We start from the raw sequence: 22,499 nt of genomic DNA, 5'->3' as shown, positions 1-22,499 counted from the left end.
ATTGCTGCCCACCTGGTGTTCTCAAACCTGCAGTTTTACTTGAGGTCCCGTTTTACTCCCATAGGTGGATCTCTCAATGAACTTTAAATATGCCATCGAGCATGTTGATGGATGTTAACTAGCTCTCAGTTATTTGTGATTCAGGCTGCAGAGCTGTGAGTGGAGCAGTGGGTATTCAGGTCATGCAACTTCTGTTGCACGATACCTTTCGATACCTATCTTTTCTTAGGATAGTCTCTTATCTCTTTTTACCCAGTGGAGCAAAACAGGACTTTTGCAGAGAGTAACTCAGAATAAGGACATAGTATCAGCACACACATCATTCTAATTAACCTCAGACTCTCCTAATTGCTGGTTACAAATCCTCTCTGACCAAGAACCTCTCCATTGCAGTAGCACATTCACTGAGCACACAGGCAGAAGCAGAACTTGGAGCCAAGTTTTCAAGGGCTTAGCACATAGCTGCCCAGCTTCCACTTTGCCATCAAACTGAGAAGGCACTGCTATTTATCTAAGGCATTCCTTTGAAAACCCAGCTCCCTGTGGGGACAATGCAGTCTCTTCAGAATTTTGGCTCTGGTTTTTCAAGAGCCACCCTGAAAACTCAAGATTGTCATGAGAGATGACTTATCTGTCTGCCCTTGCGCAGAAGCGCAGGCCTACGCAAACACAACTTGGTTCCATGTTGTTGCCTGGGGTGATATCAGATGCAAATACAGGGAGTATTTGAATGGAATTCACAAAGTGTAAGCTTTTAAGATAAAGCAGAGCCAAGTCCTGCTGCTGCTGCTTTGGATGCAAATGTATTTGTAATGAACTCTGGTTTTGTACGTGTCCCTTATCTTGCACCTGTTATCATCTTTGTTGTAAAAAGCTTACAGGTAAGCTTGCCAAATGATACGCCCCATCTGTGCTACCTGGATAAACACTGTTAGCAAGAAACATGCAAACTGAAAAGCCACAGGTTCTTGACAGACAGGTACCAGTGCTGTTTCTCCAGCTAGCAAGGACAAGGTCTTTGTGTTCCTTCAACAAGTTGCCAGCCTTTTCTTGTTTGAAATTCTTGTGAAGTTATTGGGAGGGAGATGAGAAAGAGGAGCGTGCAAGCTGCTTTTTGGCATGCAGATGAAGTCAGTCACAAACAAAAGAAGGATTTCAGTGGAATCTACACAGTGAATGCTTTTTAGCCGGTTCTAAGATAGAGCTGTGTTGGAGGCAGATGTGTGTGTTGTGAATGCTACTCTTGTTTAGATCTTGCAACCTGAACTAGCATTTGGATGGAGGGAAGGTGAATAATGGAAAACGGCATCACTGGGGCCTGTTCCTAAGAAGACTGGAAAGAAATGACCCAGCAGATATGGCGTAGTGAAAGTCCTAAGGCTTTCCAGTATAGAAACAACAGTGGGGGAGAACAGCTTGTTCTGGGAGTTTATCATGTTCCACTGAGACCTCTACGTTTTCCTGTGTGGCTTCATTTTAGGAACTTGTGTGAGAGAGAACTACTGAATAACTAATGCACAAGGCTGGTCACTTGGGTTTTAAAGGCCTATCACTAAGTTCCCGTGGGTGACATTTGTACTCTCAGATGGTCACCCCTTAGAGAGGCTGACACTCTGGTCCCTGGAGCAAGCCATCTTAACTTAGTGCTCGAGTCCCAAGGCCTTTTGGATGTAGAGAACACATCACTACTGCGTATTAGCAGGGACATGGGGAGGTATGAGACATGTCCCACCAAGGAAACATCCCTGGGCCTGTTGCCACCTTTGCTACCTGAGGCAAAAAGGATGAGACCAACAGCTCTTGGTGTGCCTGGGTACGAACCGCTCCCTGCTCTGCCATTCATTGCCTGCCCCGCGCTCCCTGTGCAGGCATGCTGCTGCTTGTTGCTTTTGTGTTAGAGCAAGGCAGAGGGTAAACTTGGCATGGTGAGCACCCTGTCCTAGACCTCCGGTCATGAGGGAGTTCACCTATTGCCATTTTCCAAAACAAAAGACTCTAACAGGGCATGTGTTCCTATTGCTGCCTACCACATCGGGTCTGTTTGTATAAGAACTAGGAAGGGCACCGCAGGCTGTCACTGAAGGTAACCCATAAGCTGATTGCTCTGGCAGAGGCCTCGGTGATGGCAACTTGGCCCTTGGATACCTTGCAACAGACACTCCTGTTGTTTAAAAAAACAGTGGCCTGAAGAGATCCCTCTCCATTATGGCCAAGGAACTTTAACCAGGCTCCAAACTCTTGCAGGGCTGAGCGTGCTGCCCAGCAGCTGAGCAAAACATTGCAGGTTTGCTGGCAGTGATACAGCATCCATCCCAAGCAGCCTTGCTTCCTCCAATGTTCTTGTACAGCTTGTACAAGGACTTGGAGCAAACTTTCCATTCAGAACAGGCATTCCGGGGTGCTGCAGGCCACCTTGTCACTGGGCAGTGTGCCAGTCTCTGGGGAGGAGATAATGCTTTGGGACACTCACACGTAACAAAGATCCAGCAGCAACATGTCCAAAAGCTACAGGTCTGCAAGGACACAGAGTTGTATTCATTCCACATTAACCTTTGGTCTCCAGCTCCCAGTGGCTCATGATAAGAAACTGGGCTCTCCTTCCTTATCCCAGCCCGCTGTGGCACATACCGGGCTGTCCCCATTTAAGCAGGCCATGCAGTCAGTGGCTTGCAGGAGAATGCCTCAAACCCTGCTGGTTCCTCACTGAAAAGATAGTGCCTGCTGAGTATTACTGATAGCCACAGTTCTTTTCCTACCACAAGCGTCTTATACAGCACAGTCTGGGGACAAGGACCGTTTATGGCTGAACAAGGAAAAGAAATCCCGGGAGCCTCAGAAACCTTTACAGAGGTGAGCAAACAGCACTTCAACTCTGTGTACCTTTTGTGTTTTGAAACAAAAGCCTGAAAAGCCCAATGGCAATGAAGTTTTTGTTTATATATACATGCATGAATAATGAAAGCCTTGCTTCGCTGACTGGGCTTCCTGGCAGAGCTGAGACACCACAAGCCTTCTCCTTTACTCCTATGCCTTTTCCTTTGAAAAACTACTTCTCCCCCACACCATGATACCTACAGGTTGGTCCCAGCGTCCTCGGACACCTGCATCCCAAGGCCACATGTAGCCACTCCAAGCTGTGGGTGCTCAGTCCCTTTGCTGACCCTGTTGCTGGGGTGTGACCTGGATGTAAGCAGGGCCCAGCTTGGCCCACAGGCTGTTAGTGCAACACAGCTGCCTTCCAAAGTCTAACTCCACATTGGTTACCTCTCACAACGCAAGCACAGCCCCATTGTTGTCAGCTCACGTGGCTGCCAAGAGATGTGTTTCTGCTGCAAGGAGTGGGAAGTGTGAGCACTGAGAGATGCAAAAGAATGCAAGGCTGCCAACCCTACTTGAAATATCCTCGAAGGACAGAACAGTTTCATACACTCCAAACCACCGGGGACCACTGTAGGCATGGAACTGCAGAGTATAGCATGGAGGTGCGGGTGTAGGTCCTGGGACACTAGGTTTCCTGGGGTTGGTCCCTGAGGTGATAAGAGATGCTGTTGTGCAGGAGATGCTACAGCTGGCACCAGAAATAGCACCTTGAGTACTTCAATGCTTTTCCTGACAAATTCTTGGGCACTTCCAGCTCCTCAGAACAGCATGCAGGGCCTGACTTCTCAATTAGCATCCTCACTGGCATAGAGATGGCACGCTTATCTCAACCAGGATCTGTCCCTCCAAGCTCTGCTTGGCCAAACATCTGTCAGATCCAAGGATTAAAGGAGAGGGGACTCATCTGGACAGAACCTGGGAGGGTCGTCTGCAGAGGGTTCCAGGACACGCACATGGGAATCTGCAATGGGAGGCAGAAACGTTCTCAACCTACTGAGCCCCTTACCACCCAACCGTAACTGGTCAAGTACAGCAAGTACAGCAGTTGCTGGGAAAAGGATGCCTAGTTACTGCCCTGCTTTCCACTCCCTCCCCCCAACACCCAACCACCTTTTTTAATTTTCCTTTCCTGGTGCTATTGGATCCTAAAGCATTTCTAAAACTCCTTTCAGAAACTGACTACCCAAATCCACAAACAGACCAGAGTTCAATTCCGAGCATTATAAATGGTCACGCTAATTAAATGCAGCTAAAATACTGAAAAGAGACGCGGAGAAGACAGAATTAATGACAAAACACCCTCAGAGAGCATAGGAGGAGAAAAAGTACCGATGTAGAAAGGTGATTTATGGCGATTCTCTGGTTGCTGAAACAGATGAATTATTGAGAACCTTACAGCAGAAAGGAGCTTTAGGTTGGAAGATTGATGACTAAAAACCATGGGGAAGTAATCCTTTCTGCATCAGTATGGCAAAGCTCAGTCCTGGGAGGCAGGTCACCATAGGTCAAGGCCTGAAGTGGAAACCCTGAGCTGGAGAACTGCTCTGATCAGCTCCTGCCCCCACGCTGCCTTCTCTCCACTCCCTCATTAACAAAAGGAAGCTGGACATTTCGGTGGTGTGATTTCTCTCAGCTGCACAGTTTGGCTCCTAACCAAAAGCCTCGGCCCTATGCAAAGATAAAGTAAGTTACTCTTGTTTTGTCCTGAAGTTAGCAAGTTATTAAATGTAGATGTTACTTCATTTTGGCATATGTGAGATTAGGGAGTCATTTTCTCATCTTTTATTCTATGTAGCTCAATGTAATCATTTAATACAACAACACTGAGAAGGATCCAGTTTAGGGAACTCATACACAACTGTGTGTCCTTCCCTCAGTAACTGCATTACAAATAAACCAGAGAGAAACTCCTGTACCACTGTTATGCAGTAAGTAATAATCCAGCCTCACCAGCAATTCCACTGCAACAGAGAATGGCAACCTGTGGAAAGTATATAAGCATTCTGATTTTCAAAACTTTTCTTTTGGATGAATGGACTCGTGCATTAGAATGATCACACTGTTCTGTTTGGACAATTATATGATCATATGACCATCACTGGATGTAACTGGGCATAGCTGTCTCACTATAAAATTGCCATTTTCTTTATTTCAGGAGGTTTCAGGCAATGGTTATTGCAATTGGATGGCAATTCAAGAACTGATCTCTATCAGACGCCAATGGTGAGTCACATCATCAGCAAAACATGGCAAGTGTGGTGGCACAATGTCACATAACAGCAAGGCACTCTCTTGTTCTAATGCTTTAATGACAACCCTCTGAATTAGACCAAGTTTTCAGAAAGTGCTTGTTATTCACACACAATTACTTGGGTTGCAGAAATGGTCCAGGAGGATAAAGCTAATAAAATAAGCAGCTGGTTAGAACAAACTTCTTCATTTCATTTTACTGTGTGAAGAACAGTATAGTTTTCTCACACAAGAAAGGCACTGCTGTTGTCTGGAAAGGTTCCATGTGGCCTTGCAGCTTTCACATTGCTCCCACCAAAGTTGTCAGTCAGCAGTTTGCTGCACTTTCACTACTGTAGACTTGAACATCTCTCTGCATTTCACAGATAGGCTTCATTTGAAAAGCAATGTGTAGTTGTAAACCACTAGTCATTAACCAGGCATCAGTTAGCTGCAAAATATTAATCATTAATCCGGTACTGTTACATGCCAGGTTTGCACCTTCATTTGTTTTTTCTTCATTGGAACGTAATGTCTTGCAAATGAAATATAAGATCAAGGGCTGGAACACCTCTACTGTGAAAACAAGCTGAAGGGGCTGGGCTTGTTTAGCCTGGAAAAGAGAAGGCTGCAGGGAGACCTCATTGTGGCCTTCCAGTATTTAAAGGGAGCTTATAAAAAGGAGGGAAATCAACTTTTTACATGGGTAGACAGTGATAGGACAAGAGGAAATGGTTTAAAGCTAAAGGAAGGGAGATTTAGATTAGATGTCAGGGGAAAGTTTTTACTGAGAGAGTAGTGAGGTGCTGGAACACATTGCCCAGAGAGGCTGAGGATTCCCCATCCCTGGAGGTGTTCAAGGCCAGGTTGGATGGGGCCCTGAGCAATCTCATCTAGTACTTGACCTAATGGTTGGCAACCCTGCCTGCAGCAGGGGTTTTGGAACTCAATCATCCCTTCAACCCAAACCATTCTATGATGTTATGATCAACTCTGTGTTTCTTCTGTTCCAAAGATGCACTTAAGAAGCCATCCGTTGTGCTTCCTTGCATCTGGGAACTCAGCAAACCTGCACAGTTTGGTCCTGCCTGCTAGCCCTGCCTACATACGCACAGCATGGCAATTACAGCAGGAGGAATTCTGAAATAATTGCGTGTTTGAAGCATGAGGTTCATCTCTGACCAGACCTCAGACTGTGCTTTCCACAACATTAAAGTTGCTGAAGGACTCTTACATAAGCCTAATTGACACAATTAAAAGAATGATTCCTTACAGATGTGTGTTGCTTTAGCAACCTGGGGCGAGGGGAGCGAAAGTGTTCTCCATATTTAGGAAAATAATATTAATCATAATAGGTAGAAGCCCTTTATCCATTTTATAAGACTCTTGCTCTGAAGCCAACTGTCTTACCGTGTTGCAACAAGAATCACTCTACCGGAGCTGTAATAATTTGACGTTGAGCTAAAAGTCTCTTGGTAAATAACCAAAATTACATGGAGACAGAAGTGTATTCACATCGGTGTCTAAATCTCCCAGGATGCAGGCAGGAGGATTAGCTGTTCAAGGCTTTGATTCTGCTGCCATAGGAACATGGGGTGAAGAAAAACACCAGTGGTGTCTGTAGAATCAGGATGAGGCCTGAACTGCTGTGCTCAGTCAAGCTTTGTCTTTCCTCAAGGTCCACCTGCCCGGTCAGATCACTGTGAGCAGGTTTAAATCCACCTGCAGCTTCTTTGTTTTAGAGGGACTCCAAGCAGCTCCGTGGATATGCATGGTAATATGGCAGCAAGAGTCCTACCTCCCTCCCCCACAGCAAGCCAGAGCTGGAAGGGATGCTTTATAGACTGGATCTATGTGCTTTTATTTCTAACTCTGCTTTGCTTGTACCAGTAAAACTGCAATATTTATCCAAACACAGAAACCTCTGAAATGTAAAAGGGACAACGAATTACCTGACATACAACATGTGACTTGCTTTAATGAAATCTTTTGATGTAAGGCCAACGATAGGTATTTTAATCAGTATGAGCATTGCTTCAAATTTTATTATTTTAACTAATGCTATTCTAAACTCAGTCCTGACATCCTTGCAACTTAAACACAGTCATGTTGAGTTGCTGCGGAGTACAAGAAAAGCCTGAAATCAGTGCTGACTGGGACTGAACAATTTGATTTCCATTTCCAAGGTGAACATGCAAGTGAATAGCGTGGCTCAACAAGCACTTCTGAAAACCCTTGTTTATGGATGATGATGGAACATCCAGATGAAAAGGGATCTCGGGAAGCCATCTCTACCATCCCACTCTTTAGGGATAGATTCATTTTCTCTCTTCATTCCTGACTAAATTTTCTCTGATCACTTCTTAAAAAGATTTACAATCCCCAGGCAATCTGACTTAATGCATCACTTATCTTCAGAAAGCTTCTCCTAATGTCTAACCAAAGTATTTATGCTGAAATTTAATGTCTTATTATTTTTTAATCTCTTAGTGTTTGAAGACTCCTATCTTCATCAGATTTGCCTTCACTGCAGCAAGCACCTCCTTTCCTCACTCTTCCCTTTAAGTTGTGTTTTTCCAGAGCTCTGATGGCACACATTGCTCTCCCATGTCCCTGATCAGTGTTCACAGAATCACAGAATCACCAAGGTTGGAAAAGACCTAAAAGATCATCCAGTCCAACTGTTCACCTATTACCAATAGTTCCCACTAAACCATGTCCCTCAACACAACATCCAGTCTTTCCTTGAACACCCCCAGGTTCGGTGACTCCAGCCCCTCCCTGTGCAGTCCATTCCAGTGCCTGACCACCCTTTCTGAGAAGTATTATTTCCTAATGTCCAGCCTCAATCTCCCCTGCCGTAGCTTGAAACCATTCCCTCTAGTCCTATCACTAATGACACAAGAGAAGAGGCCGACCCCCAGCTCACCACAACCTCCCTTCAGGAAGTTATAGAGAGCAATGAGGTCTCCCCTGAGCCTCCTCTTTTCCAGGCTGAACATTCCCAGCTCCTTCAGCTGCTCCTCATAAGACTTCTGCTCCAGACCCCTCACCAGCTTTGTAGCCCTGCTCTGAACAAGTTCCAGGGCCTCAATGTCTTTCTTGCAGTGAGGGGCCCAAAACTGGACACAGTACTCGAGGTGTGGCCTCACCAGTGCTGAGCACAGGGGGAGTACCTCTCCTGAGCACGGTGCCCCAAGCCAGACTTGTGGAGCTCCAGCTGAGTTTTGCCAAGACTGTGTAAAGTGGAAGAATTACTTCATGTACTTTATAGCCTCTCTTTTATAGCCTCATCTCAGTATGAAGTTTGCTTTTTTTGTAACCTCCAGAACGCTTCTGCAGGGCGGCTCCCTACTCTTTGCTCCTCAGTCTGTTTTTGCAGTTGACCAAACAGAAAACTTTGCATTTCTTATTTTTTTAATAGCATCTTATTTTTTTGCACTAACAGTTAGTGTGCACTTAATTAATGTGTGTTGTGGTTTAACCCAGCAGGTGGCTGGACACCGCACAGTTGTTTGCTCATTCCCTTCATTCCCAGTGGGATGGGGAAGGGAACTGGGGGAAAAAAAAAAAAAAGTGGAAAGTTGAGATCAAACTATTTACTAAGATAGGGAAAAGGAAAAGGACAATAGTTATGACTCTCTCTCTCTATGTATATGTATGAATGTATATAACAAGAAACACATAAGCAATTGCTCACTACCTGTCAGCTGTTGCCTAACTTGCCCCCTGAGCAGTGGAAGATGGAGGCCTTGGCTCTGTATAACACTGTGTAGCAGCAACTATAAACACTGGTGTGTTATCAGCATTGTTTACATCCTAGAACTAAACCCAGCATCATTCCACACGCTCTCCAGAAAACAATTCCATCCCAGCTGCCATTAAGACAATGTGGCATTGCTCATTTGAATAGCAAACTCATATTTCTTCCAATTTACTTCCATATCTTTTAAGCTTTCCCATACCGGTTTGTGTTGGGATCTATAAACCTTCAGCTTTACTCTAATTATAGCTCCAGAGCCCAGGTACAACGTGTTCATGTTCAGGCTGCACGTGGCCTCTGTGCTGACCCTGTTCCAGGTGCAGTGGTGTGATTACAGCTGTCTGACCTGTTGCACCATTGGAGGCTCAGCTCGTCCTGGTAATAGCACAGTTATATTTACTGTCCTTGCAGCTCTGGCAATTACATCTCATTACACCACTTTAATTATTCAAACGCTGACATTAGGCTGATGAGAAAATGCAAAGAGAAAAAAAGAATTCTTTCAATTTAAATGTCTTTTATTTAGCTCTTCTCTTGAGCTGTGTTTTCTTACAACACGTTCCTCATTCTGTCACAACCACAGTCACGATGTTTTTCCAAAATCCCTGGAATAATAATAATAATAATGCTAATAATTCTTCATAGGATCATTGATGTTGGAAAAGAAGTCTAAGATCATCTGGTCCAAACATCAGCCCATCCCCACCATGCCCAGTGACATCCCTCAGCGCCACATCTCCACGGTTCCTGCACACCCTCAGCTCCCTGGGCATCCTGTTCCAATGCTCACCACTCTTTTTGAGGATATATTTTTCCTAATGTCCGACCTGAACCTGCCCTTTCTCCACAGCATAGAAAGATGCATCTTCACACACCCTGGAAGAATAATCCAGGAGCAGTTTGGCTTCACGTCACCACGGAGCCTTTCTGACAACTCACAGTTACTGGAGAAGCTCTTGGAGAGCCTACAGCACAAAGGGTTAAGTGCACAAGGCCTCTTGCATCACCCCTTGGTGCCTGGCTGGCTACCCAACCACATCCTACCTACCAGGAACTCAGGCAGAGTCACACAGCCTGCCCAAAGCCCCAAAGCAACTAAACCCGGAGCACAGGTCTCTTGCTGTAGCAGCTGGACAAGGCTGTCTCACTGGCACGTTTCATTGAGAACTTTGCTAGCACCTAGGGAGCTATCTTGATTTGCGTGGAAGTTGTACCTCCCTGTGCAAGCTGGCTTTTCCAGCCAGGAAGGGCACGAGGCAGGATCTGTCTCTTGCTGAGAGGCTTCATTAGCCTCGATCCTGCAGACCCTGAGATCTCATTGGTTTGTTGTTGTGCATAACCAGTTTTAAACTGTGATCTGAAAAGAGCCCTTCAGTTGCATGTAACAGCAGATTGGCAGTTGCACTGACTCAGTATATACAGGATTCCTGCACCTGGCTCCTATGAGATGCTGTCTAGCGCATCGAGACCTCCCAAGGCCTGTATTCATTCAGTAGAGCTCTGCTGGCACAGGGTGCTGGCATGCACCATGTGTGTCCTAAGCAAGCAAGGGGTGCACAGAGCCCAAAAGACATTTGATCTGCTCTCGGAAGTATTTGGCACATTTTTTATCTCCTGGGGCCACTGTGAGTAATGGGGAGAAACTCTGGGCTCAGAACTTGCAAGAAACACCCACGGCTGAAAAGAATTACAGCGCAGAATCAAATGCTTTGTGCACTGCAAAGAGTAGGAGCTCCTAATGAGGTAATGATAACACACCATTGGATGGAGTCTTGCTGTTGAAATCCAAGGACATTTTAGAATGACCAGATTTGTATTTCTTGGTGCTAAGCTGATGTTGCTAATTCTTTTGTTACTCATCGCCACAAGACAAAGATAGTGCTTTCTATTTTAAGAAGCCCATGAATCAGTGGGAAAGCCAAAAGGAAACAAGTGGATCCCTGCTAAGGCCAGAACTGCCTCAGAGATGGTTAGTGCGTGTCTGCAGACTCCATGGCTGTGCAAAACAATTCAGAGAAGGGTTTAAGCATGGCTGGCCCCACAACAAAACATGCTGTGAGGAGCAGTTTAAGGGGGAAGCTCTGCAAGCTTCTAATATTTCATCACCATCTGTCATTCCCACGTGATTTAAAACATGGATGTGCTACCAACAGAGAGACCTACTTCTCCCTTCACCAAGCATTAAGTGACAGTCATTACAAAGATAAATCCAGCGCAGAAAGTAAATCACGGAACAAAGGTGCGTTCCTCCTAAGCTCAGCCTGCAGTGGGTGCAGAATAACTGATTGAGCAGCAGCTTCCCCAGCATTGAGTGTTGCTCAAGAGCACTGGCCGGCATGTGGGACACCAACTATTGTAACACAGCCATTGAAATAAAGAACAACTGGAAGGGTTAATAACCACGGTAATATCCTATCCAGCACTGGGTTTTTGTTTTGATGGAGGCAAGGAAAAGAGCTCAAAGCACAGCTAAAGCTCACCGTTATTTCTTAACGTGGCGGGGATTTACAGTGGCTTCCTGCCAAGGAACATTTGAATAACACCTGGTTTTGCTCTTCGACAATATGAATTGAAGGGATTGCAGCTTGACAGTCCCTCAAGGAAAACAAGCTTTCCTCTGTCTATCCAAGGACCGTTTGGGAGAGGGCTGGCAGGGCTGGTGTTTTCAGACCATGATTCCTCCCCGGAAAACCAAACCTTGGAAGCAGATGTGTAAGGAAAGAAGAATGGCTGGGAGGTTCCTCTGCAGATACATTGGGCTCATGCTGTGTACAAGTGATTGATGTTCATGCAAATCTCTTGGAGTGATAGTTTGCAAGGGATTTGTATTTACCTCTTTCTGGAGGAGGAAGAAGGAGCTGGGGCACCCCCTGTGCCTGCTGCTGGTGTGGCAGCAAAACTAACAGGGGAGTGCTGCCCAGTCACCTCCTGCCTTTATGATACACGGAGTGCCGGGGCATGGTGGAAGCATGAGCAGGTCATTGTGCCAGAGAGCACTGCTGTTGTTTTTTGCCTGCAACGCAAATACAAATGTCAGTTCCCTTAAGGAAATCCTTTGTGCCCGGATAGTCCCGGAGCACAGGGACTGCTGTTCCCAGACCTCAGCGCTGCGGGGCTACAATGGCAGCAATGGCTGGGACAACCAAGGAGGGCCGCTGTGTCTCCACTTTACTCTCAGCTCCTCTCTAGGCTTGTCTCAGGTACAACCCAAGGGCTCGACCGTGCCAGAAAAATACCTCTTGCTAATGATCAATGCTTAATTTAATGTAACAGTCACTGTAAGCAGGGATGGCTTGGGTTGCTGACCCAGTGTGACCCAGACATGGTGGTTTTCACCCCTCAAAGCGCTTTGTGTGGCCTCAGTGAACATGTCCCAACACAGCCTAACGCTGAGACACACACATCCCACAGGGCATTCATTCTACACACGTCACCTTTGGCCCCAGCTGCCTTTGGCCCCACAGAGCCATTTCACTCCTGTGGCCGCTAACACTGACATTAACTCACACTGCCCATGTACGAACCGCAAACCCACCCGCACGGAGCCCGCCCCCCCGTCACGTGCGTTAGCGACAGCCGCCGGCGGTGCCGATTGGCGGCGGGGCGGGGCGGCCGTCAGCTGTGCGACGGTACAACAACAAAGGGCGGCGCGGGGCGCGGAGCTGAGCGGCTGCGGCGCTGGGAGCGGGGCGGGACGGGACGGAGGTGAGTACGGGGCAGCGGGGTCCCGGCCGCTTCTCAGCGCCGCTTCTCGGCACCGAGCGCCTCCCGCGTGCCCGTCCCCGCCGCACCCGGAAGGGCGGCCGGGGAGACCGGGTCGCCGCCGCTTTGTCCCCGCCGGGTGGGCGCTGCGGCCCGGAGCAGCCCCGCGGCGTCCCGTGCGTTGCGCTCCCACCGGGCGGTGGGGTCGGTGGGGCTGGTGGGGTCGGGCAGCGCCGCGCAGCGCCCGTATCCCGGCCGGGAGCGCCTGGAGCCGCCTGGCGGCAGCGGGAACAACCAACCCGGCTATAGCGGCGGCGCTGCCGGCCGGGGCTGCTCTGTCCTACGGCTCTTTCTTATCTTTTCTTTCCTTTTCGTCGCGTTCGGTTCTTTCCTCCAGCCCGTCCCTCATTCCCGGCCGTTGGCTGCGCGCTGGGCGGGGCACCGCTCGTTGAGCCGCCCTCAGCCGACCGCGTCGGCCCCGTGTCCCGCTGCGTGCGTGGAAAGATGGGCGAGGAAAAGGAGCTGGGCGTGTGAGCTGACAGCCGGCAAAGCGTGTGCCCAGCAAGGACAGCGGCGTCCTGGCTCGTATCGGAAATTGTATGGCCAGCGGGAGCAAAGGGATGAGCGTCCTGCTCTGCTCGGCCATGGAATGGCCGCGCTTTGGGCTCCTCGGTACAAAGTAGTCACCGAGGTGCGGCAGTGTGTCCAGGGCAGCAGAGCTGTGAGGGTCTGGAGCACAAGGTTATGGAGAGCAGCTGAGGGAGATGGGGTTGCTCAGCATGGAGAAGAGGAGGCTCAGGGGACACCTTAGTGCTCTATACAGCTGCATGAATGGAGGTTGTGGTAACGGGGGGTGCTGGCCTCTTCTCTCAGGTAACAATGAGGGAATAACTAGAGGGAATGGCATTACACTGCACTGGGATTGTTGAGGTTGGGTGAATCTCAGGAGGAGCAGTGAGGTGCTGGCACAGGCAACCTCATATCAGCATGAAAACTTGGCATGTTCAAAGGCTCTTTGCTAAAAAACCAGCTAAAGTCGGTGCAGCTTCAGGTGTTACCTTGAATCTTCCTTGGAGTGGAGAAAACAGCACATTGAGATTGGAAGCCAGTGTGGTCTGAGAGCAGTGGGTGAGGGGTATGCAGGCCTTGATAAAGGATGCAGCTTGTAAGCAGTGCTGTTGGCTGGTGCTGTCTCCTGTGGTGTCTGTCCCATTCTGAATGGGGACACTTGTGCCTCTGCCATGCATCTCATTTTCCTTAGTTAATTATTTAAGCAGGTATTTATCTGTAAGAATTCCAACGAGCTGAAGTAAGTCAAATATTGTTCTGGTGAGATGAGATGAGCTTATGGTTCAGTCCCTGAATGTTTCTCGCTTGTAGCTGTTACTTATTCAGCTGGTTTCAGTTCCTTGGGTTGTACAAGGATATTCAAGGGCTGTCTGCATGCTAGTGTGGGGACAGCTGGATGCTCAGCTCTCAGCAGCAATGGGATGCCCTCATCCCAACCTCTACATGCACGGCTGGCTGTTGTTACACCTAGATCTAGGGAAGTATGCTAAGAAGTAAACGTTGCTATAATTAAAACAAATTATCACTGCTCATTCCTTGGAGTCAGTGAGGGCAGAGTACTGCTGCTGTGTTGCTAAGAACCCTGTCTCTGTTTCTTTGCAGGTTTAACACAAGCTGTTTACCAGCCATGACTCTGCGTGTCCTGTACCGAAGCTAATAAAGCATCTGTGCACTTTAATCTGAAGTCTATGCCACCCTGCTAGAACAGCGTGAGCTGTGCCTTGAACCTTGGATATCAAGATCTACCAGCCAAAGTCTCATTCCTGCCTTAGTAATGTTCCAGAGGTTAAATAACATGTTCATGGGAGAGATTGATGGCTTGTCCAGCCAAGAGCCAGAGTTCAGTGAGAAAGAAGATGACGAGTGGATTCTGGTTGATTTCATAGGTAAGGTGCCTGTCAGACTGAGCTCTAGCCTGTCCTGGTTGTGTTTCCGTGTGAAGAAACCATACAGTCAGCAGGATGGAAGTGCAGGGTGTCTTCTGAACACGTGCAGCAAAACATATTATGTAAACTGGTGAGAAGAACTACGTCAGGTTTATAAGCCTGCCATGAGCTTCAGCAGAACCACTTGTACAGATAAAGTGTGTTTGCCTTATTACACAGTTGTATCGCTCTGCTGATAACGGCTGCTTTACGTGTCTAACCTGCGTTGTCAGGGAACTCCCTTTTCTCCTCCCCTTGGCTCGTAAAAACTTGTGTACATACTGATAGGGGTTTGTTTCTGTTTTTGTTTCATATCCTGTTCCTGGCGATGACCTTGCTGTGTTTGTCCTGCAATTGCTGATGTCGATGGCTTCCCCTGACCACCTGCAGCAGACACTTGCACTAACTGCACCACGGAGCAAGATGACATCGCTGAAACATCACCTGCGGGCAGCTCCCCTGTCTTCACCTGCCTGCCATCCCCCTTGGAGCACTTGCCTGAGCCTGGAGAGTCGTGCTTCATCCAGTTTGAGTCGTGTCCCATGGAGGAGAGCTGGTTCATCACCCCTCCGCCGTGTTTCACTGCAGGTGGGCTGACTGCCATCAAAGTGGAAACCAGCCCCATGGAGAACCTCCTCATTGAGCACCCCAGCATGTCTGTTTATGCTGTCCACAACGCCTGCCACAGCCTCAGCGACGCTGGATGTGGAGATGAGGAATTCTGCAGCCCGGGCAGTCCCAGGTACCTTTGCTTTTTGCCAAGCAAGTGCTGCTTGTCTGCTGCTAAATATATCTGGTTTCTACTTGATCAGTATAGACACTTAATACTGAATTTTCCAGCTTATTTCAGAGCAAGTGAATAACATGAATACTACACAGGTTGGGTAGGGTGATCAGGGCTGCCTGCCTAGAAAGATGTTACAAGAGATGACTGCGCTAGGAGGAAATTAGCTGTGCTGTTCTGACACTGAGGGGTATTTATGGAGCAGTGGTTCCTTCATAGAGCACACTCAAGGTCCATTGAAACTGGTGGCAGTTGCTGCATAGCTGATTGCAGGTGCTGAAATAACAAAACTTACATCCCACAAGGTGAGAACTTGCACTGCAAACTTATACCAAGGTGAGAAGTTGTGCTGTTCTAGCCTTGAGTTCTAACACTCTTGCCATGTAAGATGACTCTAGATGTGCTTTCTAGGTGCACTACTTCCTTGCTGTGAAGTGCCCAGTGTACGCATCTAGTCCATATACCATGTGTATATGCATACAAATATCTTCGTTGCTGTCACTCCACATTTGCCTGTGTTCCATTAATTGGAATTAATGGGATGTTTTTGGGTATCCTGGTTGATGGCAAAGCGACTTGCATTATAGAAAGCTTTGTATAGGGAAACAGCACAAGCTGCTATAGGTAGATGCCCAGTGACTTTGGGTCAGGTACTTATCACGTTTAAACTGCTCATTTCAAGGAAGTGAATGACTGAGATGATGCACATTGCTGTGTTTTGAGCATAGCACTGATACCAGATACCAGTACGCATACAGAATGTGGGATTCCTTGTGATTATCTGGGAGGGCAGCTTATGGTGTCAAGCACTGAGGGCCTAACTGAACTAAAGGGGAAGCTGCGTGCACACAGAACCTTCTAAAACTTGGGTTAGGAGGGCAATCATATGTTCTTAGATCTGGCCTAGTAAAGAAAAGACCAGCTTTAATAAGGCATCTCCAGTGGATAGGAACACCTGAAGTCAGATACTGGCTTCTCTGGTGGCTTCTTTGCAAGAGGTAATGATATAAATTTGGGAGAAGAATCTTGTGTTATGTGATGCAGTGGAGTTAAGCACCTTGGTCATGTTGAAGATCTCAGCTTTAGTTTCCCTAACTGGCATATGATTAAGTTTCCACGTGCTGTCTTCTCATTTGTTACCTTATTGGAGGATCTAGGCTGCTGTATAAAACCAGACTATTTGGGGTGGCAGAACTGGGGGTTGATTTCAAGTGTAAAGCTGAGGTAAATCGCAAACTGGGAAAATCAATGGTGCTGAAAGCACAGTGAGCTTTGAAAGCTGTCTTTAAGTCCCCAGTGATTTAATGGTTGGCCATTTAATGTTGTAGGGCCAAGAAAAGCTGCTTAAGGCACACTGGCACAGTAAGTACTGCTGTTTTGGGATAGTGCTTCTTGTTTGATCAGTCTGCTAGCAACACTGCTTCCTCTAGAGCCTCATATGCCAAAACAATACTCATTTTTAGGACTAACCTTTGTGCCGAATAATGTCAATCGATCAAGCCTAACTACATCTGCTTTAACAAGCCGAAATGCTAAGTGCAAAAAAATGAATTTAAAATATTAATTGGTGTGGGGTCTGAATCCTATAGCATCTCTTGTGAGCTCTGGCTGTGTTGTAACTGTAGTAGCAGTGCTTTATAGCGATACAGGTGCTGGGCACACAGAGTGTCTGGAGCAGCAGGCTGGCTTTACATATAGCCCATCTAAAAAGATGCCTTTGACCCTGTGGTTCAGGGTCATCAGCCCAGTTCTCCCAGTGCCTGGGGCTCATTAGGGCCTGGCTAACAAGGCAGCCACTCAGATACCCCAAAATACTGAATTTTTGCTTAGGAAGTCTTCATTTGTTCCTTCTAAATTCCTGTCATAAACTTCCCCTGTGTTCATTCAGTTGTATTTTTTTCCCCATCATAAGTCCTAACACTTGGGATTAGCAGTTAATGCACTTCTTTAGCTAATGACAAAAGTGTGTATAGGAGAAACACATTCAAATAACACACTGTGGTGTGGCTTCCTAACTCCTTAAGGCTTTCTCTTTGTTTGGAGTTCCAGCTCCAGCATTGTTGAACCTATGAAGGGGCCACCAGATATGGGAAATGGTAGCCCAGTGTTTGCATGCACTCTGGTATAAACTGAGAGAAGAAAATGAGCATGTCATGTATTGCTATTCTATAGGCTTCAGCGCAGTTGCTTCAGGTTAATTAGGAGCTTAAAAAGCTAGTGGGTTACATGGATTTTGATATGTAGAAGAAAAAAGGAGAGAGGAGGGGAGAAGTCCCATTCTGACCGAGTATATCTATCCTTCTATATGGAGTGGAGGCAGGTAGAGGAGCTCAGCTCTGTGACAGTCACCTCCTAGAGGAGGCTGAGAAGGCATAAGCATGGTCATGGCAGTCTGTGCTTACTACAGGCTCTCCAGGAGCCCATGGAGATAAATTCAGGTTAATCCTTCCCCCCAAAAATCCCACATAGAGGCATGCTATTGCTAAAAGACAGATTGATGAAGGGATTTCTTGCTCATGCTTAAGCAAACTCCTGGCCTCCCAGACACCTCTCTGGGTATCACTGAGTTGCTCACTGGTAGGTGGGGAAGTGAGAAGGCTGGTAATGCTGGTGCCTCTGGTCTCACACCAGCTGTGTCTCTCTGACTTGGATCTTGCTTCTTTCACTTTGAAAACCACCAAGTTATTTTTATATTGACTCTTGAAGTTTCAGGAAACTTCAGTGATTGTTCAGTGCAGTAGGGAAGTCCTCTCTCAGTCCATCAGTCCCTGCTTGTGTAGGCTGCTGCTTTGTTTCTCAGTAGTGCATGATGCAAAGGTTTGCCAAAACTGCTGACTCTCCACTCATGAAATCAAGGGGACTGTTTGGAGAATGAGCCTTTTGAGTTGTTTCCAGCGTGTGTCGCAACTTGCCTGTCTTTCCCACTCCTGTGCATGAACGTTCAATTTACTCGTATGGCTCACAATGCAAATGTACCCTTCCATGAGTGTGCTTCTGTTTCCAGTCCAAACGACCAGTGTTCAAGGTGATTTTCTTTAAACCAGACTTTGTCTAGAGGATAAATTTAAGTCTTCTAAAGCTGGATTGGTGACGCACATTGCCTTGTATTTCTGATCTGTGCTGTATCGTGGGGTTAGGGAAGTGGAGTGGGAAAATAAGGGCACAGTGGCATAATACACCAGAAGCCTCAAAGCTGTTGTGTTGCCTTGATAGTAAAAGCAAGCTGGCAGTGCTGCTTACTGATGTGATCTTCTTAAACTGGCTTGGCCTAACATCAGCCCAGATCTTTACCCAGTACAATCATTGTGCCCCTTCTTGAGATGCTGGATGTTGCTCATGTTATGTGCCCTCCATAGCTCGCGTCTGCCACACCTAACTCAAACAATCTGAATGTGCTTGTTTTGTTTCTAGACTGGAGGCCCGAAATGAACCAGGACAGCGCGTTCATTGCTTCGTTGCAGCTCTTCCTACTCGTTCAAGCTTTCTGGAAAAAAACAAGAGCTTTCGTCCTACCCACTGGGTGAAAGAACACAGTGAAAGACACTATCTCAACAGAAATGGTCTCCGTCGCCAAAACCTCACCAGGGATTGCCACTCTCGGCACATCAAGCACAACGGACTGTTTGTTCACCAGCCTTGCCAGCGTCAGTTCAATTACTGATGGCTCTGGTGGTTTTAATCTATGATCTCATTGTTTCTTAGGTTGCTCATGTTTTCATGCGTAGGTAAGCGTGGTCAGCCTGCAGCTGATCGTTGATCCCTCAGACACAATCACAACTAGTGCTGCATTCGTTTGAAGTGACACATCTCCAAGAATCTTGCTGCAAGTCTAAATTACCTTAAATATCAGTGTCTTAGAAGCCTGTCAGTACAGTAGCTCATGTGCTGACCTATCTACTATGTCTAGATAGGTTCATAGATAGTCTCTTAAAGAAGCTTAACTGAGGTAGAAAATCAGTTGCGTCTTTGCATTAATCAAAGTGGAGTTTGAAAATTCGAAGTTAGCCATATGCTTTAATGACAAGTACTTGACAGCTTGTGTATCTGTCCGCATTGGGCGTATATGATTAAGTTCTAACAAGGAAATACTGTAGCTGCCAGTGAATATTACATAGCTATGCTGAACTGTTACAAGGACGACTAATCTGAATTGGCGAGTACCTACCTGTGTTTGCATGGAGTCTGTGTAGTTGTGTTAGGTACTTAAGATGAGTATCAGAAAAGGGTTAAACGTCCCTTTGGTGTTCCTGCAGTATCTATGGCACTGGTGTTACAAATGAAGTACCTCACAGTGGAGTGAAAGGAAGAGTGGACCTACGGGTTAAGTACAGATGCATAACCCAGAGAGCTGATCTGTTCTACCTGGTACAGTTTGAGTTCTCTTCCCTTTCTAACTCTTTTTATTGTTGAAGATCAATTTTATTCCTAAATCCTAATCTATTCCATTTGTTCTGCAGTCTAGTTACAAAAAAAATGGTGGATCAACTGTTGTTCTAATCCCACTGGTAGCTGACTGCTGTTCAGAGAAGTCAGGCTGATGCTCAGCTATTTCTGAGCTGCTGATTGCTGTCAGATTGTCTTGTTTACAGGCTGAGAGTTGCTCAAAAATAGCTGGAAGGAGGACTTTTATCAGAAGCTCTTCTAACTCACTCTGTCTTACCTGTCCTCCCACTCAATCAAGTCTGAGATAAATTGTGACTGGAAATGAAGGGCAGTGTGTGGCAAGGAGAAGAGCATTCTGAGACAGTCTTAAACTAAATACAGGCAATGGGATGTAAAATTTTGAGGCACCTCAGCAGTAGTGTTGTTGTGTTTTGGTTTTTTTGGGTTTTTTTCTAAGTCAACAGGGGGCAGGAAGACTGGATATCAATTAGATGGGCCACCAGGGAAGAAAAGCCATTCAAAACTAACAGATACTTAAGAATACTTAAGTATACGCTCTTAAGAACACTCTGCAAGATATGTTGGAAGTAGGTGGGCACTTCAAGGCAAAAAATAGCTTACTAATAGATTGTGCATTGCATTGAAGCTACATGGCATGCTGAACACTGATAGGTAACCTAGGAGGTGTATTAAATCTCTTTGAAGGGGAGAGGGAGCAGAAATTCTCACAAGATGGGGGAGAATAAGTAATTTTACCTCCTCCCTGTCGGTGCCCAAATGTTGTGTGGTTTTTGTCTCCCTGTGCTGGGTGCTTAGGGCATTACAGTGTTAATGTCGCATTCAGTCATGTCTTCCAGTGGTCCTTAGGCATAAGGACTTATACAGGGAGCATTGGAAATGGGGTGATATCAGTGTGAATTGTCCCAGACCTGCATCATTTGTGTTCTAAATCCATCCAAATGCTTCAGATTTCCTCAGAAGCCCAACAATTTGAATTAGTATTGATGTAGTTAGAGCATCATGTAGTGCATGGTGTAGTTACTGCTCATAGAGCAGCTGGAATTGTTGGGAACATACCTAGTGTGCAGAAAACAGCATTTATTTCAGTCTTCATTTCTCTCTTCAGTTCTGCTGCTTCCCTGGGATTAATTAGGGTCGTTGCGAAGGGATGTTGGCAGGTACATGCACATGTAAGAGCAAGTGGTGCTTTCCTGGATACGCTGGTCTTTAAAACATGTGGACTTCATGTGAACTGGGAAAGAGAACAAAGTTGATCACATCGTGAGCCTCAGAAATAGCAGTGAGAGTGTGAACTACTCCTTGAAGCCTTATATACCCGTGTCCATACAAAACTTTTGTGGTCCAAGTACTTTGGCTTATCCCCAAGTAGCTGTAGTTTCTCCAGCCTTGCATCTGTACGTATCTGCATCTGGCATCAACCTGTACTTGCCTCAGATGATCTACCTTTACCACTCCAACTCTGTGTCCAGCTTAAACTTCCTTCTCCTCACTGCCACCTTCCTAGCTCAGGAAAATTCTCTGCTTTCCTGTATTATTATTTTTTCTTGATATATCAAGTAACTACTTTCCTTCAGCTTTAATTTTCTTAAAGTTCAATGAAGGAAGATGATGTCTCCACCTCCCTGTGTTGAAAGGAGCGACTAATCCTTTGAATCTCAACAGGGAGATGGAGTTGAGAGTATAAAGGCTCCCAGGCGTTAGAATGAGAGCCTTGGTCTGTTCTTCTTAGCAGGCAAGTAAATGCAACTTTAGACTGCTCCTAGAGTTGGGAGAAACCGAGCTCTTTTTTTATACTACATTACTAGATGACTTTCTGGTGATGAACGCCTATATCTTTCAGGATATAAACTGTTTTGTTGCACAAAGCTGTGCTTCTCAACCTGTAATATTGGAACCCGTAGCATTGTGTGAGATAGTACCGCATCAATGGCTTTTTGTTCATTTGTTTGAAGTATTTATGTTGGTTTAGCCCCGTTTTATGCCTGGAGCTGTTGGGCGATTAGGTTTGTTTTTTGGTTCCTTGTTTTTCCTAGTGAGCTGTGTGGCTTTTTATATGGTTTTTGAGTTGTATTCAGATGTGTGTTTTTACTTGTCCGAGTGGAGGCCTCGCGCTGTCTCATACTGGTTGATACTCATGAATTTTTGAAGCGGTATTTTCATATTCTATCGGTCAACAGCCGCGTTTTAAACTGTGCCTTCTAGGTGTAACTTTACACAGCAAACTTGAAGATACAAAAGGGACATTTCAGATAGGATTAATACTGTGTATCAGTCTATGCATATACGGCAGCTTCTTTCCAGAGCCACTTTGAATTTGTAGCAGTCTTTTTGATATGGAAGAATGTCTCGCTCTTATTTTTACTAGTCTAACACAAGCCGAAAGCTGACAAAATACAGCACCTTGCCAAAAAGTAGCATTGCTTCACGGTGTGTATTTACTGAAGTGGTCTTCTGTATTTTGTTTCCATGGTGCGTTACGCGCACTGTGGGGAGACGTGAACTCAATAAATGGCCTATTAAAAGTGTCAGCCTTCTGTCCTGTCTGTTCAATCTGAAATGGATGGGTGTCGCATTGGGGTGTGCTTGACTTTTCTAATTAGGGCCCAGAGAAGGCCTTCCCGTGAACCATTGTTTCTCAACTCAACTTCTTCTCAAGAAGCATTTGAGCAATGATCTCAAACAAGATTTGGTCACAGAATGACACGGGTTGGAAGGGACCTCAAGGATCATGTAGTTCCAACCC

General features: G+C 46.3%; 1 protein-coding gene across 5 annotated transcripts; it reads left to right on the top strand.

The window, feature by feature from the left end:
- Nucleotides 1–12,461: 12,461 nt before the first annotated feature.
- Nucleotides 12,462–22,284, top strand: TP53INP1 (tumor protein p53 inducible nuclear protein 1). 5 transcript variants are annotated; one of them, XM_015855946.1, is made up of 5 exons: nt 12,462–12,577; nt 14,246–14,529; nt 14,962–15,310; nt 16,681–16,714; nt 18,764–18,839. In XM_015855946.1, exons 2-5 carry the CDS (start codon nt 14,418–14,420, stop codon nt 18,779–18,781), a joined length of 513 nt encoding a protein of 170 aa, XP_015711432.1. In that variant the 5' UTR covers nt 12,462–12,577; nt 14,246–14,417; the 3' UTR covers nt 18,782–18,839. The 5 variants fall into 5 exon arrangements, with proteins under 5 accessions (XP_015711432.1, XP_015711431.1, XP_015711430.1 ...); XM_015855945.1 differs by having other exon boundaries at nt 12,463–12,577; nt 14,959–15,310; XM_015855944.1 differs by lacking the exon at nt 16,681–16,714 and having other exon boundaries at nt 12,463–12,577; nt 18,764–22,284.
- Nucleotides 22,285–22,499: the final 215 nt, after the last annotated feature.

This window comes from Coturnix japonica, chromosome 2 (genome assembly GCF_001577835.2).
Source record: "Coturnix japonica isolate 7356 chromosome 2, Coturnix japonica 2.1, whole genome shotgun sequence".
NCBI classification, from domain to species: domain Eukaryota; kingdom Metazoa; phylum Chordata; class Aves; order Galliformes; family Phasianidae; genus Coturnix; species Coturnix japonica.
Note: the sequence above shows the minus strand (reverse complement) of the source record. Positions and strands in the feature narration are given on the sequence as shown.